We start from the raw sequence: 25130 nt of genomic DNA, 5'->3' as shown, positions 1-25130 counted from the left end.
AGAGTCCTGAAGCCAACTGAGATTCTGAAAACTTTTCTGTGGTAGAACCTAAAATTCTAGCCAGATTAACAACTCAGGGTAGAATCAACTCTCCCCATTTTTATTCTCAGTAGTCATACTCTTGAGCTTCTACAATGATTCTGTAACATTTTTTTTCTAAAACTCTACACATATTCTAGTTTCTAAAATGATTAATAGAGAAAGGCTCTAATGAACAAGAAAGTTATGTTCCGCTTTGGTTGTTCAAAATTCTGAATGTGTTTTCTTGTAGAATAACATAATGAACTATGATTTGAAAAGACCACTTACGATCAACCTACTGCTTTCAGGAATATTTTTTTTGTGGAAAATATGTCTTACATGCTCATGTGGGATGCCAAGAAAATATTTCCCTAATTCAAGAAAGCATTTCCCTAACTCTTCTAGGCTTCTGATTTCCATTTCAGTCATCACTCTCCATTTAGTGGGTCCCTGCAAAGAAAAAGAAAAGCAGGAAGGCAAAATGGTTTTTGCCTTCTGACGAGGCTTTACAAATAGCTGAAGACAGAAGCGAAAAGCAAGGGAGAAAGGGAAAGTTACATCCAACTAAATGCAGAGTTTCAGGGAGACAAGAAGGCCTTCTTCAATGAACAGTGAATAAAAATAGAGGAAAATAACAGAAGGGAAAAGATGACAAATCTCTTCAGGAAAACTGGAAATATCAAGGGAATATTTTGCCCAAAGATGGGCACAATAAAGGACAGAAATGGCAGAGACCTAGTAGATGCTGAAGAGATCAGAAGAGATAAAGGGAATACATGGAAGGACGTACAAAAAGATCTTAATGAACTGGATAACTATGATGGTGTGGTCTGTCACCGACGGCCAGACATTCTGGAGCGTGAAGTTAAGTGGGTCTTAGGAAGCACTGCTATCAATAAAGCTGATGGATGTGATGGAATTCCAGTAGAGCTATTCAACACCCTAAAGGATGATGCTATCAATGTGTTGCACTCAATATGTCAGCAAGTCTGGAAGACCCAGCAGTGACCACAGGACTGGAAAAGGTCAATCCTCATCCCAATTCCCAAGAAGCGTAGTACTAATGTTCAAGCCATCGGACAATCGCACTCATCTCCCATGCTAGTAAAGTGAAAGTGAAAGTCACTCAGTCCTGTTCGATTCTTTGCAACCCCATGAACAGTTCATGAAATTCTGGAGTGGGTAGCCTTTCCCTTCTCCAGGGGATCTTTCCAAACCAGGGACTGAACCCAGGTCTTCCACATTGCAGGTGGATTCTTTACCAGCTAAGCCACCAGGGACCTCCCATGCTAGTGAGGTCATGCTTAAAATCTTGCGTTCTAGGCTTTAGCATTACACGAACAATGAACTTTCAGAAGTCCAAGCTGGGTTTAGAAAAGGCAGAGGAACCAGAGATCAAATTATCAATATCCGCTGTATCACAGAAAAAGCAAGGGAATACCAGAAAAGCATCTACCTAAAGCCTTTGACTGTGTAGCTCATAACAAACTGTGGAAAACTCTTAAAGAGATGGGAATACCAGATCATCTTACCTGTCTCGTGAGAAACCTGTATGTGGGTCAAGAAGCAAGTTAAGATTCTGTATGGAACAAACTGATTGGTTCATGATTGAGAAAGGAGTATAACAGGGCTGTCTGCTGTCACTCTATTTAACCTACCTATACGCTGAGCACATCATGAGAAATGTTGGGCTGTATGAGTTACAAGCTGGAATCTAGACAGGCAGGAGAAGCACCAATAACCTCAGATATGCGGATGATACCACTCCAATGACAGAAAGCGAAGTGGAACTAAAGACTCTCTTGTGAGGAAGAAGGAGGGGAGTGAAAAAGCCAGCTTAAAACTAAATATTTCAAAAACTAAGATCCTGGCCCCACTACTTCATGGCAAATAGAAGGGTGAAAGGTGAAAGTCGTGCCAGATTTCCTTCTTGTGGACTGTAAAATCACTGCAGACGGTGACTGCAGCCATGAAACCAGAAGACGACTGCTTCCTGGCAGGAAAGCTATGACAAACCTTAGACATGGTGTCCAAAGTAAGGACATCACTTTGCCGGCACAGCTCCATACACAGTCAAGGTTATGGTCTTTCCAGTGGTCATGTACGATTGTGAGAGCTGGACCATAAAGAAGGCAGAGCACCAAAGAATTGATGCCTTCAAACTGTGGTGCTGGAGAAGACTCTTGAGAGTCCCCTGGACAGCAAAGAGATCAAACCAGTCAATCTTAAGGGAAATCTACCCTGAAAACTCACTGGAAGGACTGATGCTGAAGCTGAAGCTCCAGGATTCTGGTCACCTGATACCAACAGCCGACTCACTGGAAAAATTCCTGATGCTGGGAAAGACTGAGGGCAGAAGGAAGAGAAGGCATCAGAGGATGAGGTAGCTGGATGGCATCACTGATGCAATGGACATGAACTTAGGCAAACTTCAGGAGATGGTGAAGAACAGGGAGGCCTGGTGTGCTACAGAGTCAGTGGGGGTTGCAAAGAGTCAGTGATTAAACAACAACAACAGCACATAGAGCCAAAAACCAGTGAGCACCATTTCCAGATACTTTTGCTTCTTTATACTTATCAGGAAAAAAAAAATACTGATTTTTACATTTATCTGTTTCTGCTGGTTCTGCTTGAAATAAACCTTCCTTCCCAATCTTGCCTCACCCTCTCTCAATTTCCATATATGGTCATATACTGAACTCTACACTGTCCCAAACTATCTGTGCCTGTGCTTTGCTAAGTCCCTTGCTGTACAATTACGATCACTGCAATAGTCAGAAGCAATAGGAAATGCTTTATAGAAGGATGTTGTAGGTGGTTATCACCTACATTAACCTACTAGAAAACATCATTCTAAATATCCCCAGTTCTTTACCAATTACACCACTGTTCTCCATAAACCACTGAGTGAAAGTGAAAGAGAATTCTAAGACTATTAACTTCTTTTATAAAATACTTAACCCATAATGTCCTTTGATGATTTAATAAGAACATGAAAGCACTTTACAGAACAGTATATATTTTTAAGAAGCTCAAATTTAAACCTAATTTGAAACTCATCTTCCTCTTCAGAACATCTTCCAAACTGTTATCAGCTCAGGTCAATGCCAAATGGTAAGTCAATCTATCCTGTCTCTATCCTTCTCCCACCTATTTTCCTTCCTACTAATAAATGCTCTAGTCCCAACCACATGTGCATGCTCAGTCACTTCAGTCATATCCAATTCTGCACAACCGCATGGACTGTAGCCCACCAGGCTCCTCTGTCCATTGCATTCTCCAGGCAGGAATACTGGAGTGGGTTACCATTTCCTCCTTCAGGGGATATTTCCAGCCCAGAGTCAAATCTGAGTTTCCTGTATCTCTTGCACTGGAGGCAGATTCTTTACCAAAATGAGCCACCTGGGAAGCCCAGTCCCAAGTATATTATAATGAATGTTTAAAGTACAACTGTCATATAAGATCTAGAACATCACTACAGATATATGAGGTACCAAGTATGTCTTTGTGTTAACTTCTTTCAGGCTACTTGATCATTCAACATTAAGAGCTTTTGCCAGTCATCCTTCCTACAAGAATAAAAATGACAGTATCTGCTTGTAACAAGCACTCATTAAAGCACTTTACCTATACTTGCCCTTTCAATATTAACATAAGTATCCCATTTTAATAAAACAGGAAAAACGAAGCCAGGAGGCAACGGGAAAGAGATGTCCACAACCTGGCATCAGTACTCCGGCCACTCACCTGTCTCAACAGCATCTATTCCTGTGCCAGCAGTAAAACCCAGCCACCACCATCTGCCCCTGTTATATCTCACGTTAACTGAAGAGACACGTGGTATCGAGTCCCCCCGCCCAGCACTACCTGTCCGCCTTTCCAAGAGTAACCTTAAGTTACATCATTTCACTCTCCTGATTCAACAGCTCTTCACGGATTAAGTCATTTGGGCAAATATTTCCCCACTCCTGTAAAGGATGAAGGTGGCAGCTGAGATCGTGGGGTTGTCCATCCCTGGACCCCTGACACTCTTAGGGGTTGGGAGGGTGTGTCTGAGGAGATGTGCAGAGAATCATTTGACAGGATGGCCTAGTGGAGCCAAGAAAGGTGACAGTGAAGCTTGGACAATAGAAATGGGAATGCCCCACACACAGGAAGTCAGGGGGAGAGAGCTCTAGGTCCACAGCCAGTGCCAAAACCCCACAGCAGGAGCCAGTGTCGTACATTTCACACAGGAAAGACGGCAGGGCCTGGAAGGTGAGGGGCAGAGGCCAGCAAGAGAAGGAGCTTGATGTGGGGGGAGGAAGCAGGTATGCAGTTGGGAGTTTGTTACAAGCACAAGAGGAATGGAACAGGCTGACTGACATTTTTAAACACTACTCTGACTGCTGGGAAGAAAAGACATGGCTAGGGACAGGGGGGTGGGTATCCCACGACGGGAAACTGGGTCATCAGATGAAATGGCCTGTACCCTCCTCGATCACACAACATATTCACTTGTCCATAGTCACAATCCATACGCACTTGTTGTTACCCATGCACAGAGACTGCCATCAAAAGCCAGCACTTACCTGTATCTGTATCGTCCCCCCCGCCCCCACCAACCCCATACACAGCACAGTCACACTGTGCTTAAATGGGTGAGTGAATACTATCATGCAAAGGACACTGTTAGGAATATTTTCAACCGCAGAGTAAATATGAAATCAGTTAAAAGTCTCATTCCTCTTGACAGTCTCATTATATAAAATAAGCACAACTGAAACAACAAGTAGCAGGATGATTTCTCACAGCTTTACTGATCTGGACCCTAAAAAATGCAATCTGACTTAGGAAGGAGGTTGGTACTTAGGGTTAGTGCTTTACAACCTCCCATGAGATATCTACTATCAAGCAGCCTTCAGGCAGTTTACAATTGTTTTTAATTCCCCAATTTCAACTCTCTAAGAGAAATCTGATCTTTTGCCAAAAAAAGGCAACAAAGAGGAGACATCAATCCACTGTGCTGAAGGCACCTAAAGATCGGGTAGGTCTTCTGTGTCCCTGGTGCACTCTATAAGCCCACACCTCACAGACACAGATTTAAGCATCACCATTACTGCCAGCCTTAGTCCTTATGACTGCATCCTTTTTCTTCCAATCTCTTAAGTCTCATAAGTTTGCTCTTGCTTTTCAACACTTCCAGGAAGTGTTACTACTGAGTCTACCCAGGAAATTCTGCTAGTACTTATTTGTATAATGATAGAAATCTTATTTCAAAACAATAAACTCATGAGATTATTGGCTGAATATTTAAATCTCTTTGGTTACTGCATGGTTAGCATCACAGAGGCCTCGAATTACTTACCTAAGTAATGTGGTGGGTGAAATGCCATAGGCTTGCTAGTCGCTGAATAATATCCAATTGCTCTCTTAAATCGAATAACTTTGTCATCTGTTCTAGACTGAAACAAATGCAGGAAAACCTTTGTAAATTAGTATGCCACTGGTAGTCTGTATATTAATATAATTCAACACATGGATAAGTCTATAGCCTTTAAAGCTAGACGAGAGTTTAGAATAAACATTAAAACCGTTAAGGAAAATCAACAGATTATCATTAAAGAAACAAGTTAAACATTAATTCTCTTAGAACACCGTACTTATCAGAGTCTGACATGGCACTCAGGAGACCTGAGTTCTGCGATGCAGTCCTCAACTTTCCCTTGGCAAGGTCTCTGATGCTACCTGCAAAGGTTTTACTTTCCATCTCTAGCAAAGCGAAGGTACAAATTTAGCGCTTCAGAGAGCAAATAGGAAGTCACACAAACTTCACTGCTTCTACTAAAGTCCAACCTCCCCTGAATTCCTTACTTTCCAAAAAAGGAAGAAGAAATCCCTGACCATCACTTGGAGGGATGGACAAATCAGAGATCACAATTCTGTTTGCTATTTGATACGTCTGTCTTAGTAGAAATCCCACTGAATTATGATGGAGGATCTAGGAGCAGCAGAGGCCTTACTATTTGTCTACCTCTGTGCAGGCTGGAGGGGAGGCTGGAGAAGCTAGGTAAGGGGCCAGCCCTCCTGGCTGGCACCGAGGCCTGACAGCTGGAAGCCCTCTTGGGCATGGCTGATGTGTGCCTCTCAAGACCCTTCCTAATTCAGCACACACCAGAGCATAAAGCACTACCCAAGAGCTTGCATTTCTACCTGAGAATGCTGGAAAACATCTTTAGCTATGGCATCCAAGTCCGAGGTATCCTGGATGTTGCGAACATAGTCAGCCACAGCCTTGATCACCACATCGCACGGTGGCAAGACCAGCTGGTGGGCCCGGACCTAAAAAAACAAGCACACGTGTCAATACACTAATTCCAAACACGGGCCCCAGAAACTACAGGTAATGCTTTCCTTAGAAGGGCCTCCTTATCATCAATTTGTAAGTTCTTGTCCCTTAGACTTTGAAAGTCTGAGGGTTAAGCCCTGGATCTCCCTTTCAATTGTTGAAATACAACTCAGCGGCTTCAACCTGACTATGTTAAAAAGCATCTGACAGCCTTCAATCACTTCAGAGATGTCTGCAACCTGCTCACGTGAGCACAGCACAGAGGCCCTGGGCCACAGGTGCCCCTCATTTTTCAACACCAGCCAGCCGGAGGCTATGTAGCCCCAAGCTCCCCAGTCCACTGAGAGCCAAGGTCAGTTTGGAATGGATGGAAAACAGTATCCCTGAGTGCTAAGGGACACATCTGGTGAAAGACACACGGAATAAAGTGTAGGAATATTTTACACTTGACACCAGGAAATGGTAAGGAAATATTTTTTTAAATGTTTCTTTTAGACTTTTTCATGAAAACTTAAAAAAAAATACATGTAGAAACAAAGATACCTTGATTTAGCAAAATTAAGGTATGCCTATATTCTTAGAAACAAAGATGAATCACATACGAACTTTGTTTATACATTTTTTTTAATTTAATGATAGTATGAAATGATGTTTTATGTCCTATTTAGTCACAAAGATCATAAAGATAAATAAGATGGCAAAAACTTCTAAAGGCCAGTGTTGTGGTTTCAGAGCTGTGCACTCCTGCCCACCACACCTATATGTGGTACCTTACACAGCAGGAGGGAAGAGGTGGGCAGACTGCTAACCTCAGGCCAGTCTGGTACCCTGGATGATGCAGCTGGGCCCAGTGTCATCACAGGGCCTCTAATGTAGAAAGGAAGGCAGAGGAGCAGGCTTCATACACGAGGGGGTGCAGGACTCTACTGGCCACTGACAGCTTTGATGACGAAGGAAGGGCCATGAGCCACAGAATTCAGCACCTACAGAAGCTAAAAAGGCAGGAAACACTCTCCCGGGAGCCTCCGGAAGAAACGTGGCCCTCTCACACCTTGCTTTTAGCCCAGTGAGACCCACTCTGGTTGTGATCTCTATAACTGTAAGATTATTAACTTTGTGATATTTTAAGACACCAAATAGAAATAACAGAGGAAAAATTGAAAGAAAAAAGAAGAAAATCAGAGAAACTCAACGTAAACAGAATGGAAGAACCTCTGGAAAAATAAGATTATTACAGTATTACAGTACACACAAATTTTCAGATGCACAAAAGTATATTCAATTTCATTTTGGAAAAGCAATCTTTTTTTTAAAATAATGTTTTCCATGTTTGAAAAATATTAGCTGCTCTGTCTCCTAGAGGATGGTTTGTCTCCTTGTTCTGGTCAGTGTTTGATAAAGGTCAATTCCATCATAATGAACTCCAAGGAACTAGTAAGATGTCCATGGCTGCAGACCACAAGCACATTCCTAGAAACCCAATTCCCCCTCTGCAGAATGAAAAATTATTGACATACACATGTTCCACGGTGAAAAGGTCCCTGGAACAGCACATTCCAGTCAGTCTGGGAGAAATGGAAGCTCTGTCCACTCCCTGTCTTTTGGGGTGTTCAGCAGTCCCACAGCCAGGGCAGGGAGGAGGGCCAGTTGCTGGCAGCCCCAGGAATGAGAAGCCAGAAGAGAAACCCTGAGCCCTCCTACCATCAACATTTCACTCTCAGTGAGCACACACTACAGGGAAGGGGACAGCCTGCAATGGCCACCAGACTTGAGGCCCCTGGATGACCCCTTCTCTGAGCCTCAACCTTCTGTCTCTGACTACAGTTTGAGGCTAGTTAGCCACAGAACATGCCTTGGCAGTCTGAAAGGCTATGGTTACCTCATCATGCTGCACAAAGTACTGGAAAAGCCAGCCATTGCAGAAAGAGCTTATATAGAGAACAAATGACAATTAACATAGTGAGAACAAGGGTCTATTAGAAATAAAAATGTCCACAATATGAAAAGGGCTTTTCTCCAGGAGGTGGGAGCTAAAGGGATGGTGCAGGCAGCCTCTCCCAGGGGATGCACAACAGACTAGGCAGGCGCACCCTGCCCCATCCCACCTCAAATGAAAAGGACAGCCTGTCGCTTTTGTTCCTATGGACTCCTTGTCTTCTCTATCCCCACCTTCTACAACATTAAGGCTATGAAATCCTTGAAGCGAACAGATCCTGTCATTAGAGGACCCCTGAATCCTTCTGAGCGGCTAATTTAACACCACCGTCAACTATATCCTTTATAATTTCCTTTGGAACAGACTCTTCGCTCACACCTCACCCCCTCCTCACTCGCCCAGCTTCATTCCCAATCCAGCCTTCCAAATCCAGCTCAGGGTGAGCAGCCACATCTTCCTCTGAGACTGTTGGTGCTACTGCTCCCAAACTATCTCTTGACTGCTTTTTAAATGCAACTCAGTATGAACACAGTTCAGTTTAGTCGCTCAGTTGTGTCCGACTCTTTGCGACCCCAAGGACTGCAGCACGCCAGGCCTCCCTGTCCATCACCAACTCCTCGGGTCCACCCAAACCCATGCCCATTGAGTTGGTGATGCCATCCAACCATCTCATCCTCTGTCGTCCCCTTCTCCTCCTGCCCTCAACCATACCAGCATCAGGGTCTTTTCCAATGAGTCAGCTCTTTGCATCAGGTGGCCAAAGTACTGGAGTTTCAGCTTCAACATCAGTCCTTCCAATGGACACCCAGGACTGATTTCCTTTAGGATGGACTGGTTGGATCTCCTTGCAGTCCAAGGGACTCTCAAGAGTCTTCTCCAACACCACAGTTCAAAAGTATCAATTCTTCAGCACTCAGTTTTCTTTACAGTCCAACTCTCACAACCATACATGACCACTGGAAAAACCATAGCCTTGACTAGATGGACCTTTGTTGACAAAGAAATGTCTCTGCTTTTGAATATGCTGTCTAGGTTGGTCATAACTTTCCTTTCAAGGAGTAAGCGTCTTTTAATTTATGGCTGCAATCATCATCTGCAGTGATTCTGGAGCCCAGAAAAAAAAAGTCAGCCACTGTTCCCCCATCTATTTGCCATGAAGTGATGGGACCAGATGCCATGATCTTAGTTTTCTGAATGTTGAGCTTTAAGCCAACTTTTCCACTCTTCTCTTTCACTTTCATCAAGATGCTCTTTAGTTCTTCTTTGCATTTCTGCCATAAGGGTGGTGTCATCTGCATATCTGAGGTTATTGACATTTCTCCCGGCAATCTTGATTCCAGTTTGTGCTTCATCCAGCCCAGTGTTTCTCATGATGTACTCTGCTGCTGCTGCTGCTGCTGCTGCTGCGTCGCTTCAGTCCTGTCCAACTCTGCACAACCCCATAGATGGCAGCCCACCAGGCTCCATTGTCCCTGGGATTCTCCAGGCAAGAACACTGGAGTGGGTTGCCATTTCCTTCTCCAATGCATGAAAGTGAAAAGTGAAAGTGAAGTCGTTCAGTCATATCCAACTCTCCGCGACCCCATAGACTACAGCCTACCAGGCTCCTCCATCCATGGGATTCTCCAGGCAAGAATACTGGAATGGGTTGCCACTGCCTTCTCTGGATGTACTCTACATATAAGTTAAATAAGCAGGGTGACAATATACAGCCTTGATGTACTCCTTTTCCTATTTGGAACCAGTCTGTTGTTCCATGTCCAGTTCTAACTGTTGCTTCCTGACCTGTATACAGGTTTCTCAAAAGGCAAGTCAGGTGGCCTGGTATTCTCATCTCTTTCAGACTTTTCCACAGTTTATTGTGATCCACACAGTCAAAGGCTTTGGCACAGTCAATAAAGCAGAAATAGATGTTTTTCTGGAACTCTCTTGCTTAACATCATTGCTGAAGCAGAAAAACCTGACCCACTTCATTGCCATTTGGAAAACAGCAACGTGGAAATGATTTTGGCAATTTTCGGGAAGAAAACTAGAAACCTGATTTGATCAACATTCACTTGTGAGTAAGGCATTGTTCTAGAAATGAGAACATGGAGCAGCTCCCCAGTACTCGACTTCAAGAAGCTCATATTCTTATTGCAGAAAAAAATGCGGGCCAACTCAGTGGAGAGCCTGGAGGAAAATCATGGCCCAGATGAGGCGGTAGAAAGGTTTCTGCATCCTCTGTGATTCTCAAAGCATAGCCCTGAGATCCAACTGAGTGCAGCCTTGGCGCCCCCAGACCAATGAAAAGAGTTATGTGAGGGGGCTAAGGCAGTTTGTTGTAATAAGCCCACCAACCACTGCATCATTGAACACACCCTGAAGCCTAGTAGTTTCTAGAAGAGTCAAAAGTAAGGAAAACACTTAAACACCATAATCATTAGGTACCTACCAGTGGCTATGCCTTGAGATTCTTAAAAAGTTATGACAAGAATCAATATCTTATACATGTGTGCATGCTAGGTTGCTTCAGTCACGTCTGACTCTTTGTGATCCTATGGACCATAGCCCACCAGGCTTCTCTGTCCATGGGCTTCTCCAGGCAAGAACACTAGAGCGGGTGACATGCCCTCCTCTACAGGATCTTCCTGACCAAAGGATTGAACCCACATCATCTCTTTCGTGTCCTACACTGGCAAGCAGGTTCTTTACCACTACCACCATCAAGCTTGAAAAGGATGCTAAAATGCAATAATCACACACAATGCTAAACGAGAGCTCTGCACGTGGAAACTGTTATGCAGAAACACCGAAGACTTCAACAGATTTGAGTTTAAAGTGTTAACTGTAAACAAAGAAAAGTTTCATCACACTTTGTGAGCAAGGGTCCCCGGAGGCTCTGAAGGAAAGGCGGGCAGACTTGGGCTCCCTCCTGTAGAAGTGTCTGCATCCAGCTGGGGCTGCAAGGTCCTGTGACTGAGTTCCTCTAGACTGTATGCCACACACTGCTTTTGGCAGGCATCGCTTCATTTAATCCACAAAAGAATGCTGTGAGGTATACTCTTAAACGTACTTCCCATTTGACAGAAGCTCATTAAGGCACCCATAGGAGCCAACAAGGTGAGTAGCTGGGCCACTACCCGACCCGCAGACTGCACACCTGACCACTACACTCTGGCCTAGTCGTCTTCTAAATTAGGCCTCTTTTAGCATTAAATGTCCTTTTCTGTAAAATGATGGTCGATAGCAAGCTCCTTGTTCTTCTAACATTCTTATTTAGAAAAATTAGAAGTTGGCAACACAACAGTAGCCCTCCCAGCTCCTCCCACCGCCCAAGAGATCCATGAAATCCAAACTCCTGTTGTCGATGAAAGGAACTACAGAAACACTGTCAACAGGGGAGGTATGAGATCAGCCCTGGTGTCAGACACATGGAGGACAGGCATGAAGGCGAAGGAGCAAAGGAGGGAACATTAGCGGCTCCTGCTCAAACTCAAGTGACAATAAACGCAGGTGGTAGAGAAGGACAAGGTGAGCAAGCTGGGAAAGGTCAGATGAGCTAGACCCGGAGAGGGGAAGAATCAAATTTAATTCCCCATTTCTAACCTGATGACTACAGGGACAGTGGTATCACTAGCTGAGAAACATAACACAGGAAGACAAAACCATTCAGGCAGGGTGATAACATTTTTAGAAACATCAAATTTGGTGCACAGGTGGAGTGCCCAAGTGGAGATGACTTAGTGGATGGTAGGATACACCCGGCAGTTCAAGGAAGAGGTCTCACTGGAGGAAGTACACTGGAGAATCATCAACACAGAGATGGTACTTACAACCTTGAAGGCAAATGAGACATGCCAGAAAGTGTGAGGATTACAGCAAGGTACAGATGGACACTAGGGAATGCACATGCACTCAAGGGCAGCCAGCTCACAGGAGACTCAAGGAAAGGGTGCAGAAATAAGGAATATAGAATGAAGTTGGGGTCTGGGAATCAAGGCAGGAATTTCCCAGAAGGGTGAAGAGAACAGGATGACTGACGCTGTCAAATGCTCCAAAGAGGTTGCAAATCACTTGACAAATCATTTGTCAAATCCACAGCCTTGGACAAAGACCCACCTGTGTCTGCTAGAAATAGGTGGGGAGGGGTACAGCGAGCAGTGAGGGTGGGTTAAGCTGTTGGGGAAACAATGGAAGACTGCCCTTGGAAGATGTGAGGATGAAAAAAGAGAGTTAGGAGAACACGGGAGACTAGACCACATTTACAAACTAAGGATCAAGGACCAAAAGTGGGAGTGTCTACATAGGAGCAAGGAGTTGACCGGATGAGGCAAGGAAGGGCTCCCCAGACGCATTCAGTGACACAGGCTCAAGAATGTCAGGACAGCCTAGTCTCAGGCTGGGAAAGGGAAGTAAAGTGAGCCTGGATGAAGAAGGCGGCAAACAGGGGAACGAGAAGCTGAGGACTCTCATCATCCTTAGATAAAGGACCTCTCTCTAAGAGAAAGCAGTGTGAAAGTGAAGAGAGGTCCGAAGACATGATGAATGTTTAAGATAAATATTAAGGAGAATAAAAGATTAACTGTTGATATTGATAGCTTGGGTTGCCATTTCCTTCTCCAATTAGTGAAGCCACTACCACAATTATGAAATACAATTTTTCCATCACCTCAAACAGTTTCCTGTTCCCCTTCCCATCATAGCCCCAGGCAACCACTAACCTGCTATCTATCACTATACTTTTGCCTTTTCTAGGATTTTACATAAGACCAATCTATTTCCTTTGTTTTCGACTCTTCACTTAAGATAATGCTTTAAGATTCAAACATACTGTAAGAAATTAGTTGGTCCCTTTCTCTGCTATGAGCATTTCACTGTAAGACTGTGCCACAATTTATTCATCCATTCACCAGCTGACTACTGCCGAGTGTCTTTGAGACTACAATAGATAAAGCTGCCCAGAGACTCAGACTGAATCATGTGTGTCAACAGAGGATTTCATTCCTCATGAGTAAATGTCTAGTTGTGGGATTGCTGGGTTATATGGCAGGGGTATATTTAACTTTGTAAGAAACTTTGTCAGACTGTTTTCAAAGTGACCATTCTGGATTCTGCTTCCCAACAGCCACATCTCAGAGCTGCAGGTGTTGACATGTACTGACACTTCTCATCATCTGTCTCCTCAATTTCACCCATTCTAGTGGTTAGTAATGCAGCTCATGGTGGTTTTAATCTGCATGACCTAATGGCATGGAGCATCTCCTTGCGTGCTTATTGAATATTCTGTAAAATGTCTGTTCAAAATTTTGCCCGTCTTTTTCTTTGTTGTTGGGTTGTGTGTCTTATTATTGTATTGTTCTTTATATATTCTGAATACAAGTCCTCTGGTAAGAATTACACTGTGCAAATAGCACAACATAATTCTATCTCCATTCACTGTTGTTGCTTGCTTTTCATTCTTTTAACTAACAAATCTCTAACTCCGGGTCATAAAGATCTTCTCTTATATTTTCTTCTAGAATAATTTTTATATTTCTAATTTTTGCAAATGAATATCCAGCTATTATAAAGACTAACCCTTTCCCCATTTAGTTACTTATGGACTTCTGGTAAAGGTAACTAACCATGTATATACACGTTTATTTCTGAACTTGCTCTGTCCCATTGATCTATTCGACACCCTTATGTCAGTACTACACTGAGTTGATTATAGCTTTAAAGTCATACTGAAATTAGGTAACACTAAGTCCTTCAATGGAGAAGGAAATGGCAACCCACTCCAGTGTTCTTGCCTGGAGAATCCCAGGGTCGGGGGAGCTTGGTAGGCTGCTGTCTATGGGATCGCATAGAGTCAGACATGACTGAAGCAACTTAGCAACAGCAGCAGCAAGTCCTTCAAATTTGTTATTCCTTTTCAACATCTTTGTTGCTTTTCTAGGTCCCTTGCAGTTCCACATGAATTTTAAAACCTGCTTTTCAATTTCCACTTTAAAACAAAGCTTCCTTGGATTTTGCTGTGAAAGTGAAGTGAAAATCATTCAGTCATGTCTGACTCTTTGCAAGCCCATGGACTATACAGTCCACAGAATTCTCCAGGTCAGAATACTCGAGTGGGTAGCTGTTCCCTTCTCCAGGGTGGATTTTGATGAGGATGTAGTAAATCTATATAACAACAGTCTTTTGAATCATAAACACATACATTTCCTCATTTATTTAGATCCTTCTTTAACTTAGATCATAAATTTGCAGTGGCATCCATCAGCTGTGCGGTTCTCAAGATATTCTCTAGATAGTACAATCTAGGCTGGAGAAGTCTGCTGGGTGCGTGAGATGGAAGAAGGAGCAACAGAAGGGTGATGCTGGTACACCTGGTTGGAGATGACCCATCAAGAGGTCCAGGCCAGCTAGGGAAGAAAGAAACGAGTAAATGGGCAGACAGCCCCAGGGTGGGTGAAAGAGTGAAGTATTGTGAGAATACTAAAGATAGAAGCAACAGAGACAAAAGGATATTAAGTGTAAGATAAGAATCAGAACTCTTCTGGGAGAAGACCCAGTGTATGACTCGCCATAGAAGGCTGCAGTATAATAAACACCGCTGGAGACAAAGAAAGAACATGCAGTCAAGTTATCTGTGGGTAAACTCTAGTACATGACCGTGCCTGAGTCTCTGAAGAGTTATCAAAGGACACCATCATGAAAGTGAAAAGACAACCCACAAAAAGCAAGAAAGTGTTTGCAAATTATGTATCTGATAAGAGACTTACCTTTCAGAATATATTAAAAAAAAGAACTCATATACCTCAATAATAAAAAAATTTTTTCAATGGACAAAAGATATGAATAGATATTTATCCAAAGAAGGTATACAAATGGCCAGTGAGCAAAGGAAAGGGTGTTCAACATCATTAGTCATCAGAGAAATGCAAATCAAAACCATATCACAGCCACTATGACACATCCACTGTGACAATTAGAAATAAAACAGACAACAACAAGTGTTGGTGAGGACACAGAAAAGTCAGAACCCTCACACATCGCTGATAAGTGTGAACAGTATAGCTGCTGTGGAAAACAGTGGAGCAGGACCTCAAAAAGTTAAGCATATTATTCCTAGAGACCAGCAACTTCAGTCCGAGGTATACACCCAAGAGAGATGAAAACATGTCTATACAAATACTTGTACCTAAATATTCACAGTAGCATTACAATAGCCAAAATGTGGCTAACAATCTGAATGTCCAGTGACTGATGAACAGATTGAATGTGGTAGATACACCCACACAGCAGACTGTTATTTGGCCATTAAAAAAAATGAAGCACTGATACATGCGACAATGTGACTGAACCTTGGGTGGGGGCGGGGGGGGGCAGGAAATGCTCAATGAAAGAGGCCAGACAAGAGGTCATATAGTTCCACTTATACGAAATGTCCAGAAGAGGCAAATCCATAGAGAAAAAAGTAGACTAGTGGTTATCAAGGGGTGGGAGAGCGAGAGAAGTAGGAAGTGACCGCTAGCAGGTGAGGTACTGGGTTTCTTTTTGGGGGAATGAAAGTATTTTAAAATTAGAAGTGATGATAGATGCATAAACTTTATAAAAGCTAAAAACCGTTGGATTATACATTTTGCGTACATGCACTCAGTCGCGCCCAACTTTTTGCAACCTCATGGACTGTAGCCCGCTGCTGCTGCTAGGCTCCTCTACTGATGGAATTTTTCAGGCAAAAATACTGGAGTGGATTGCTATTTCCTTCTCCAGGGGATCTTCCCACCCCAGGGATTGAACCCACGTCTCTTGCATCTCCTGCATTGGCAGGTGGACTCTTTACCACTGAGCCACCTCAGAAGCCCTGAATCGTATTTTAAAGGAGTATATTCTATGACATGTGATTGTATCCCAATAAAACTGTTATAAAAAGAAAATTTTAAAACCATTCTAATCGGGAATGGCAGTTTGGAAGTAAACTGCTAGCAAATCCCAGTTCTGTCGCATCTTCCTGGCCCCAGATTGGGCTAGCGTCAAGAAAGGTGACCTCTCTGGCTGAGTTGCCTAGAAGTGCCCAGGGCAGAGACCACTGGCAAGGTGAGGGGTATAGGTGCACGCACCCAAGACACAGGGTCAGGAAGCTGCCAAGTGAGCCACATTTTCGGAAGAAGATCTCTTCTGTTAGAGAGATGGAGACGGCCTATTCAGGAACAATGCTGAGGTTCTGGACCCAGAGGGGAGAAAATACACTTGAAAGTGTCTGCACACGTTTTAAAAAACTGAGGATATGTCACTTAATTAACATAACACTAGAAGATTCCAGGGCATGAGAAGAAACAGAGAAACCAAAAGTACTCCAGTAACCTTCCTTTTAACTTACCCCACCAATCACCACCGCAGGCATGAGAAGTCAGCCACTACAAACACTGTATCTTTCAGACGGCTTTTGGACCGTGAATCTCTCTCTCCTCCTGACCAGGTTATGCATTTCGGCTCACTCAGGAAGAGTTCTGTAGGCACAGTCCCTATAGAAAGGAGCTAAGCTAAAAGTAACCCTGCAACAACTAGGAAACACAGACTCCTCCCATGACTGTCCCTCTTTCCCAGCAAAGTGACTTCTGTCCAAAGACAGAAAAGCTGTTGAGTCCCAGTGATCCCAGACGATTCCTCGGAACACCAAGTTTTCCATCTTTACTCTAAAAGCAACTGGGAACAGGGAAAGCAGCTCAGATAAGATATAAATAAGCAAGCATCTTTTGAGTTCAGTCTTATATTTTCCATCTAAGGATTCCTTATATAAATTTTAAATGAGCAAAGAATAAAACTTCTTACCTAAGTTTCCACGACCTAAAAGCATACATCCCAGCACCATGAACCTGTGCGCTGAAATTCCATAGACTATTATGTGCAGCTCACTGAATGCATGACACTGTAATAATAATATTAGTAGGGTGTACATTTTAAAACAATTTTGGAGTACGAATATCAATCTGTTAAAAGTGGTTCTCTTCCAAGAGTGAAATTATAAATAGCTCTTATTTCCACACTGCATAATGGTTGAGTTTTTCAACCATTTCTAGGCCCCTAACAATATTTTCTCTAGAGCCCCCAAAGTCCTTGGGTTTTAGGAAGTACTTTTTAGCTCTTATGATACAATGACTTTTTGGGGGGAAAAAGGTATGAGTTAACTTAAATTAACATTAATATACAAGCAGGAATTCCTTCTTTAGAATGTCCTACAGTGCCCATGCTGCCACGTCTTGCAATGCCTTAAAAGGTAGAACTCTTAAAATAAATGAAGCCCATCTTTCTATTGATGCACAATTTACATTCAACTTTCTTTCAAAAAAGATTCCAGGAAGTCTGATCACCAATCTCACTCTAGTGAAGTTGCACAGTATATTAGATATACCATAAAACTTCAAAAGGCCTGTAATCAGGCTACTCTTCTCTCTGGAAGCTGACTCCATGGTGTGAAACCCAGAGAGGGGCCATGCGGAGTGGAGATGAAAATCACTGGTGGGCTGGACACTGGTGAGCAGGTGCTACCCATGGAGCCCCTTCCGGGAAGCCAAGAGAGAGGAGATCCTTCAAGTCCTGGCTTCATTCTGAGGGCCCACTGCAAGCCGTGCCATTTGCCATGACTTTGAGAATGCTGGGGTTGTGTGGCCTGCACGATGAGACACAGATGGCTCTTCTGTCCACCTCCACATTCCTGGGGACCCTGACATGCTACTCTCCCAGAATCAGACTCCCTCCTCCCCCAGGGTCAACCACCACATCGTGTCCCTAAAGACATTTGTAAAAAGGGATTACTCAGTGACTTTTGGTGGCAGACAGTAAGATGTAAACATATAGAGATAACTTTTAGTAAAATTCTAGGTAAATTTAAAACAAAACGTTCCTGAGGTGACCTGCAAGAGTGTCCTGGTATACAGCTGCCTCAGGGGAAAGATATTGCCGGTAAAGGAAGGTGACTAAAAAGTTAATCCAAAGGTAGAAGTATAAACACTAAAGACTACTTAAATCAGAAAGAGACATGTACAAGAGCTAGGACTTAGATTTTGAGAAGAGCCAGAAGCAAGCAAGGAAGTTTTCCAGGAGACACTTTAGCTGGACACACACAGGGAGGAGTTCAAGAGAAACTAGCACCTGCCTGGCCTGTGGCTGATGGGCAGAGCTGGGCTGGGGCAGTGGGGTGGTGACGGTGGCGTGGGCAGTTGTGTCCAGGGGAAGGTCTCCTCTGCCCGCCTGCCACACTGGGGAAGTGGTATAGAGAGGCCAAAATAGAACCTGAAGAGCTATACAGGAGAACACCACTTGTAGGAGGTCTAAGGAGAGGAAAGGTGAGCATAAAACTTGCAAAGCGGAAATGACAAAGGGACTCTGGGGCAGGAAACACTTGGGAGTCATGAATGACTGACAGGGATAAAACTCAAAATATATAAAACTGAATATGAAGTTTGGGAATACAAACACCTGCAACTTATGATTCAACTTAAGAAAACACTTTCTATAAAAAATAAAAAATAAAAACACTTTCCATTAAAAAATTCAATGCCAAACCCAAATAAAAAGTTCCATAACTTTCAAGGACTCAAAATCATAAAACCATTTTTAAAACATCAAAAAGCGCATATAAAAACGGCACTCATTTGGCACATGCTTATAGCCAGGAGGTGTTCCCAAGGAGAGCTGATCACCTAACATCCCAAAGGACTCCCATCTCTGCTTCTAGAATGTGATGTGACTTAAAATGGGCTCCTGCTGTCCTGAAAACAAACGAAATATACTTTAATTCCAAAACTAAGAAACTTTACTTCCATAACTAAGAAACTAGAAGTTCTTAACATGTAAACAAGTATTGAAAAGCTTAAAAACTTGACTGGCTGCCTTAACTTCCTCTTTTCTACTGCCCTAACTCGATTTTTAGGTTTTTAAGTATGTTTAGCATTGCACACCTACTCAAATAAGCACTATCCCTGATTAATAAGGCAGCACAAAACAGAATTCTGCTCCCTTCCTAGCCTTCTCTGTGGGGATCGCCTCATGATCCAACTGCCTCAGCTGTTTATCACCAGCCACTCCAGGTTCTGCTTGTGCTTCTGAATCCAGAGCCCCAGCCACACTCTCCTATTGGCCCAACCAGCACTGTGGATGGTGATGTCGAAACATCGACAGGGATAAGATTATGACATTACACGTTAAGGGGGGATTTGAATTTATTAGATAATAAGTTCATATAACACCAACCCTCTGTGAACAATAAACTAGTAGATATGAACTCAGTGAAATACTTTGGCAAAATAAAGTAGGAGAAAAGGAATGCTTGAAATCGGGGAAGCAAAATCAAGTATCCTTAAAAACTGTATACAACATACTCTGTTGAAAAGGAATAAAAATCATAAGAAAGTTTTATAATCAACAACTAACCAAATTTTCAAAAGATGTAGTTAGTTTTATAACTGGGAAAAAGCAATTAAAAAAGCAGATGGGCACAAACAATTCTAAACAGTAGTACGTTCATGAGAAAAAAACCCATATTCAATATCCCACAGTCTAGTTACACAGAGTGAGGAAGAAAGAGAAAAACAAATATCACATATTAACGCATATATATGAAATCTAGAAAAATGGCACTGATGAACCTATTTGCAAGGCAAAAACAGAGACAGAGAGAACAGGCCTGTGGACACAGTGGGGGAAGGAGCAGGCAGGAGGGATTGAGAGAGTAGCACTGAAACATATAAGTTACCATGTGTGAAACAGACTAGGAAGTCACTGAGTTATACAGGGGGCCCGACATTGTGCTCTGTGACAACCCAGAGGGATGGGATGGGATGGGGTCGGGGGGTGGGTGGGAGATTTGAGAGGGAGAGGACATGTGTATGCCTATGGCTGATTCGTGTTTTTGTATGGCAGAAGCTGACACAACATTATAAAGCAATACTCCAATTAAAAAAAAAAGAAAATCCCAGTTTTTGTTAAGATGATATTACACACAGACGGAGAAGGCAGTGGCAACCCATTCCAGTGCTCTTGCCTGGAAAATCCCATGGATGGAGGAGCCTGGTGGGCTGCAGTCCATGGGGTCGCTAAAAGTCGGACACAACTGAGCAACTTCACTTTCACTTTTCACTGTCATGCACTGGAGAAGGAAATGGCAACCCACTCTAGCGTTCTTGCCTAGAGAATCCCAGGGACGGGGGAGCCTGGTGGGCTGCCGTCTCTGGGGTCGCACAGACTCGGACACCACTGAAGTGACTTAGCAGCAGCAGCACACACAGAAACTGTGTATAAAGGTCAAAACATAAAAGTTTTGTAATTTTTTAACTCAAAGCCAGACGTTTTACTTTTCGTAATGTCACTTTAAAAAATCCTACAGCTTATCAAATCATTGTAAAATTATGTTGGACTGCTTCGCTATTATGCCATAAAAATACCTAGCTAATATTTAAAATACACATGCTGATAATGCAAAAAATTTAGTTTTTTTAAAAACCCACAAGTGGATAGAAATCTGAAATCTGCTGCCAATGCAGAGGACATGGGTTTGATCCCTGGTCCGGGAAGATTCCACGTGCCCAAAGGCAACAAAGCCCATGTGCCACAACTACTGAGCCCACGAGCCTCAACTACTGAAGCCTATGTGCCTAGACCCTGTGCTCCACAGCAAGAGAAGCTACTGTGGTGAGAAGCCTGCGCACCGCAACAAAGAATAGCTCCCGCTCACCACAACTAGAGAAAGCCTGTGCACAGCAACGAAGACCCAACACAACCAAAAGTATATAAATAATTTTAAAATACATACATACACAAACAATCCTACAAACAACTTCCAGAGAAAACAGAAAAATGTCAACGTAGACTTATATTAAATGACATTAATTTAGTTGATGTGATGACAGTAATATAATTAAGAGATTATCCTTATTTTTAGGTGGTGGTGTTGATATAAACCAAGGGATTCCCAGGTGGCTCAGTGCTTAAGAACCTGCCTGCCAGTTCAGAAGACGCTAGTTCAGGCCTTGGGTCGGAAAGATCCCCTGGAGTAAGAAACAGCAACTAAATCCAGTATTCTTGTCTGGAAAATTTCATGGACAGAGGAGCCTGGCAGGCTACAGTCCACAGGGCCACAAATGGTTGGATACGATGGAGCAGCAGCAGATATAAACCAAAGTTTTCACAGATAAAGTGTTATGATCTCTGCAACTTACTTCCAGATAGCTGAGTTAAAAAACACACACACAGATACAAATAATCTTTACAGCAAACTGTTAACAACAGGTGAACCAAGGTGATGGATATGTGAATAGATATTTTCTATTTCAACTTTTTATGTATTTTTATTTTTATTAACAAACTATTAGGAAAAGTACGTGATAATGATACTTGCGATCTACTAGTGGATTGAGCTGGTTTTCCAATAATTCCTCAAACAGTTCCTCACTTCTAACCTCTAACACACGAAATAAGGCGAGCTCAATTTAAACATATGTATACAGTCTGGGGATCCTGGGAGCCTCTCACTCACCCCTCCTACTCAAAACGATACAAACCTTGTAAAAAAACAAGCTTTCATAAAAGCATACCGTTTAATAAGCTAATGAGCCTAATACTTCTGAGTCTACCTGATTTCAGACTGTACTTTTCTGATTCTGCAAGTCATTAATGGTATCACCAGGAGCTTGGAATCCAGTTTACAAATTGTAGTACTTTGTAAATGAAAACACACTTGAAGAACATTCTGGCCAATAGCAAATAGACAGCGGTTTTCCTTCAGGCGGGAAAAAAAAAAAAAAAGGCAAAAGAAAACAAGTAACTCAAACAAAAGGAGAAAAACTGACCTTCCAACAGAAGCTGAAAAGCCTCATACCAAGAACTGTTAGGATAAAAAGGAAAATATCAGGGCCTATCAATAAGAAATGGAAAAAAAAAAAAAAAAAAAAAGGTTCTAGGCACCAAGGAACAAGATGAAAGGGGCAGGAGAGGAATGCCACCTGAACTTCCAAGTATCACAGTTTGCTGTAAGCTAAATACTGAAAATCCTATTTGGAGGACAATTCTGACAATAGGAAAACATGCATTCAGAAACCACTCCATGCAACCTCCCCATTACCACAAGGAACTGAGGCCCAGGCTGCTGGCCAGTCTAGGTTCAGAATTCCCAACTCCCTATCTAGGAAGTGGCAGCTATGACGACAACACTGACAGCAGAGAACACCACACCAATTTTCCCAGCAAAGGGATTTCAGAAAATCACAGGAAGCCACTCACAAATACAAGTTCCCTAGTGACTCATACCACTCCACTACTATGCTCACATCAAACTGTAAACCCTCCCACTTTAAAAAATCAAAGTTAAGGGCATCTTCCTGGATGTTCATTACTTTCACAAACAGGAAGGGGAGAAAAATAAGAAAATAAATATCAACAGAACAGTACAAATAGACCACTTTTCTAATGAACTTGGGTCTCCTCAATCACTCATAAAGCATTAAAACTATAGATTTTTACAATATTAGAAAATCAGTAAGAAAATTATGAAATTTATCAAACTCTGCTAAGATACTGATCCATAACAGCAGATGATAATATCTATTGAAAAAATAATATTTGCGAGAAAAGAAAATACGTACAAACTTTAGCTAAAAAATTTACACCTATCTAGGTACATGACATGAAGAATTCATCTGAGGAAATTTTTAAAAACATTTATATATATTTCCCTAAAATATAGGTGCGGGGAACAATATAAGGTAGGTTCTTTGTTTTTTTGAAGGCAGCACAGATTGTGAAGTTAGGCAGAAGCATGATATTGCTAATTTTGCAGTATATTTCCTTCTACAATAAAGAAACATTGCTTAGATTATGAAAGGAAAAGGAAAAGCAACAAATGTTGGAAATAAAATGACTTTGTACCTTAAGTGAAGCTAGTGGATGTTCTGGACCAAGTAAACTCCAATGAAAGGAAGCCAGATCTTCATCAGGTAGAATGTGATTTCCTGGAATACAAACAGGGATACCACAAAAGCCATTACTGACAAGGGGGAAACTTAATATCACTGCACGTTAGAATCTGTAGATTATCTTTGTTAGTTTTAGACTTTGCAATATGACTCCTTAGGACCACCTCATTTAATACACCGCATAAAACTTCCACACATTGAGAGTATTTCTTCATCTGTTAACACAAAACATACAGCAGGCCAACTTCTTGAAGCTGCTTCAACTACATTTCCATTATAGGCTTAACAGCATTCAAACTGAATAAACTGCATAAAAACCTAAGTAACTCCCCAGCACAGTATTAAGGTCAGTCTGATAATGCCAGATGCCAGATACCAATCTGATACAAGTTTTCGTGTGTTTATGAGAGGCTATGGCTCAAACTGCATTCTGTCAAGTAGGTTCGACAGCAGATGCAGAATCTACAGTCATAAAACCTAAGGTTAAGTGACAATGCTTGCAGTTTGTGACATGGATCAACACCCTCCTCCTCCAATTTCTAGCACCACCCACAAAATAGATGTACAAAGCACAGACTACACTACCACCAAGAAGTGTCAGTCAGCTCTTTGCAATATCACCAGGCCTATGTCACAAGTAAGAACTGTATTCAGCTGAGAAACTACCTTTTTGGGGTGAACACTTTCCCTTCAATATAATGCTTAGATGCCTGATATACTAACATATTTGTTAGTTGTTTTCATACAATTTAAAAGCAATAATTTCCTAAATAATTCTGTGATTTGTATATTATGATTTAGTCACCTCCACACTAAGCAGATACATTACTGAGCTGCCAACAGAAGGCAAGACAAGGTAAGCGCGTCTCAGCATTGCTACTCATAATACTCTAGACACAGACACGTGACACAGGCTTGCCGAACTGTCACGACACCCACGAGAGCAGAGCCAGGCCCAAACCGTCAATCACTGAATTCTGTATTGCCTTCCTCTGCTCACAGCGCAGAACTTTCCTGTGAAGTATAAAGCATCTGAGATTTGTTTTTGAAGCTACCTACTATCTGAAAATATATTAAGCCAATTCCAATATCAAATATAGTCTGTTAAAACTTGGGCCACATACTTAAATGAGTATTTCACTCAACTTTTCTAAAACAAAACATCTTATATTGCTATGCTTTCTATTACAAAAAGGAGAAATTATACTTTCTATTTTAAAAAAAGGAAAAATAATATTTCTATATGAGGACACTGAACTTTTCACACAAAATCTAAACTAAAATGCTCTAAAAATGCTCACCCAATTAAGACTTTATAATTTGCCTACATTTTTTGAAGACATTTCAAGCCTTAAATTAATTCATTACTAAATTATTCACAGTGTTATTATTTTTCACTTCTTTTAACATTTCATAAACTATTAGTTGGTATTATCTCCCAAGAAATTTATTCAATGTTTCTTAAATAAGATAAACAAACACCCTTCCCAGGGTAGCTAAGGTATCCATATTCTAAAAGTATAAAATATTCCCATTCATTTAAAGTCAATTAACATGCCCAAGTCAATGGGTATAACATTTAAGTAAATATGAAACTTTTCATGTGTCCATCCACGTCATCACTTTTTAACATTTGAGGAAACATCCTTTTATATTTTAATATCTGAAAACATAAAAGTACTATATGCATTTAGAAATTAGGTTTAATCCTCTGAATCCCAAGTCACAAGAGTTCACTAAGAAAATGGACAGAAAATAGCCAAGTACAAACTTAAAGACACGTATTTGAGATTGGATCCAAATAAAGACAACTTGTAAAATCAGAATTTTTTTTAATTAATTTGTAGTTACATAATCTGAAATTTTATCACCAAATAACATGAAAAATTATGGCTCCCTCACTATAATT

At 41.9% G+C, this 25130-nt stretch overlaps 1 protein-coding gene across 2 annotated transcripts in view; it reads right to left on the bottom strand.

Annotated features, from left to right (window-relative positions):
• Positions 1 to 25130, bottom strand: part of LOC102171874 (constitutive coactivator of PPAR-gamma-like protein 1) — a 117348-nt gene that overhangs the window by 66770 nt on the left and 25448 nt on the right. For both annotated transcript variants that reach the window (XM_005684175.3, XM_018052502.1), the window contains exons 3-5: positions 23175 to 23257; positions 6214 to 6342; positions 5369 to 5465 (exon numbers count right to left, since the gene is read on the bottom strand). In XM_005684175.3, the coding sequence (XP_005684232.3) occupies positions 5369 to 5465; positions 6214 to 6342; positions 23175 to 23257 (309 nt within the window). The remainder of the gene's footprint in view (positions 1 to 5368; positions 5466 to 6213; positions 6343 to 23174; positions 23258 to 25130) is intronic.

The sequence above is a fragment of the Capra hircus genome, chromosome 8 (assembly GCF_001704415.2).
Source record: "Capra hircus breed San Clemente chromosome 8, ASM170441v1, whole genome shotgun sequence".
NCBI lineage: Eukaryota > Metazoa > Chordata > Mammalia > Artiodactyla > Bovidae > Capra > Capra hircus.
This window is presented reverse-complemented; position numbering and strand designations above follow the sequence as displayed.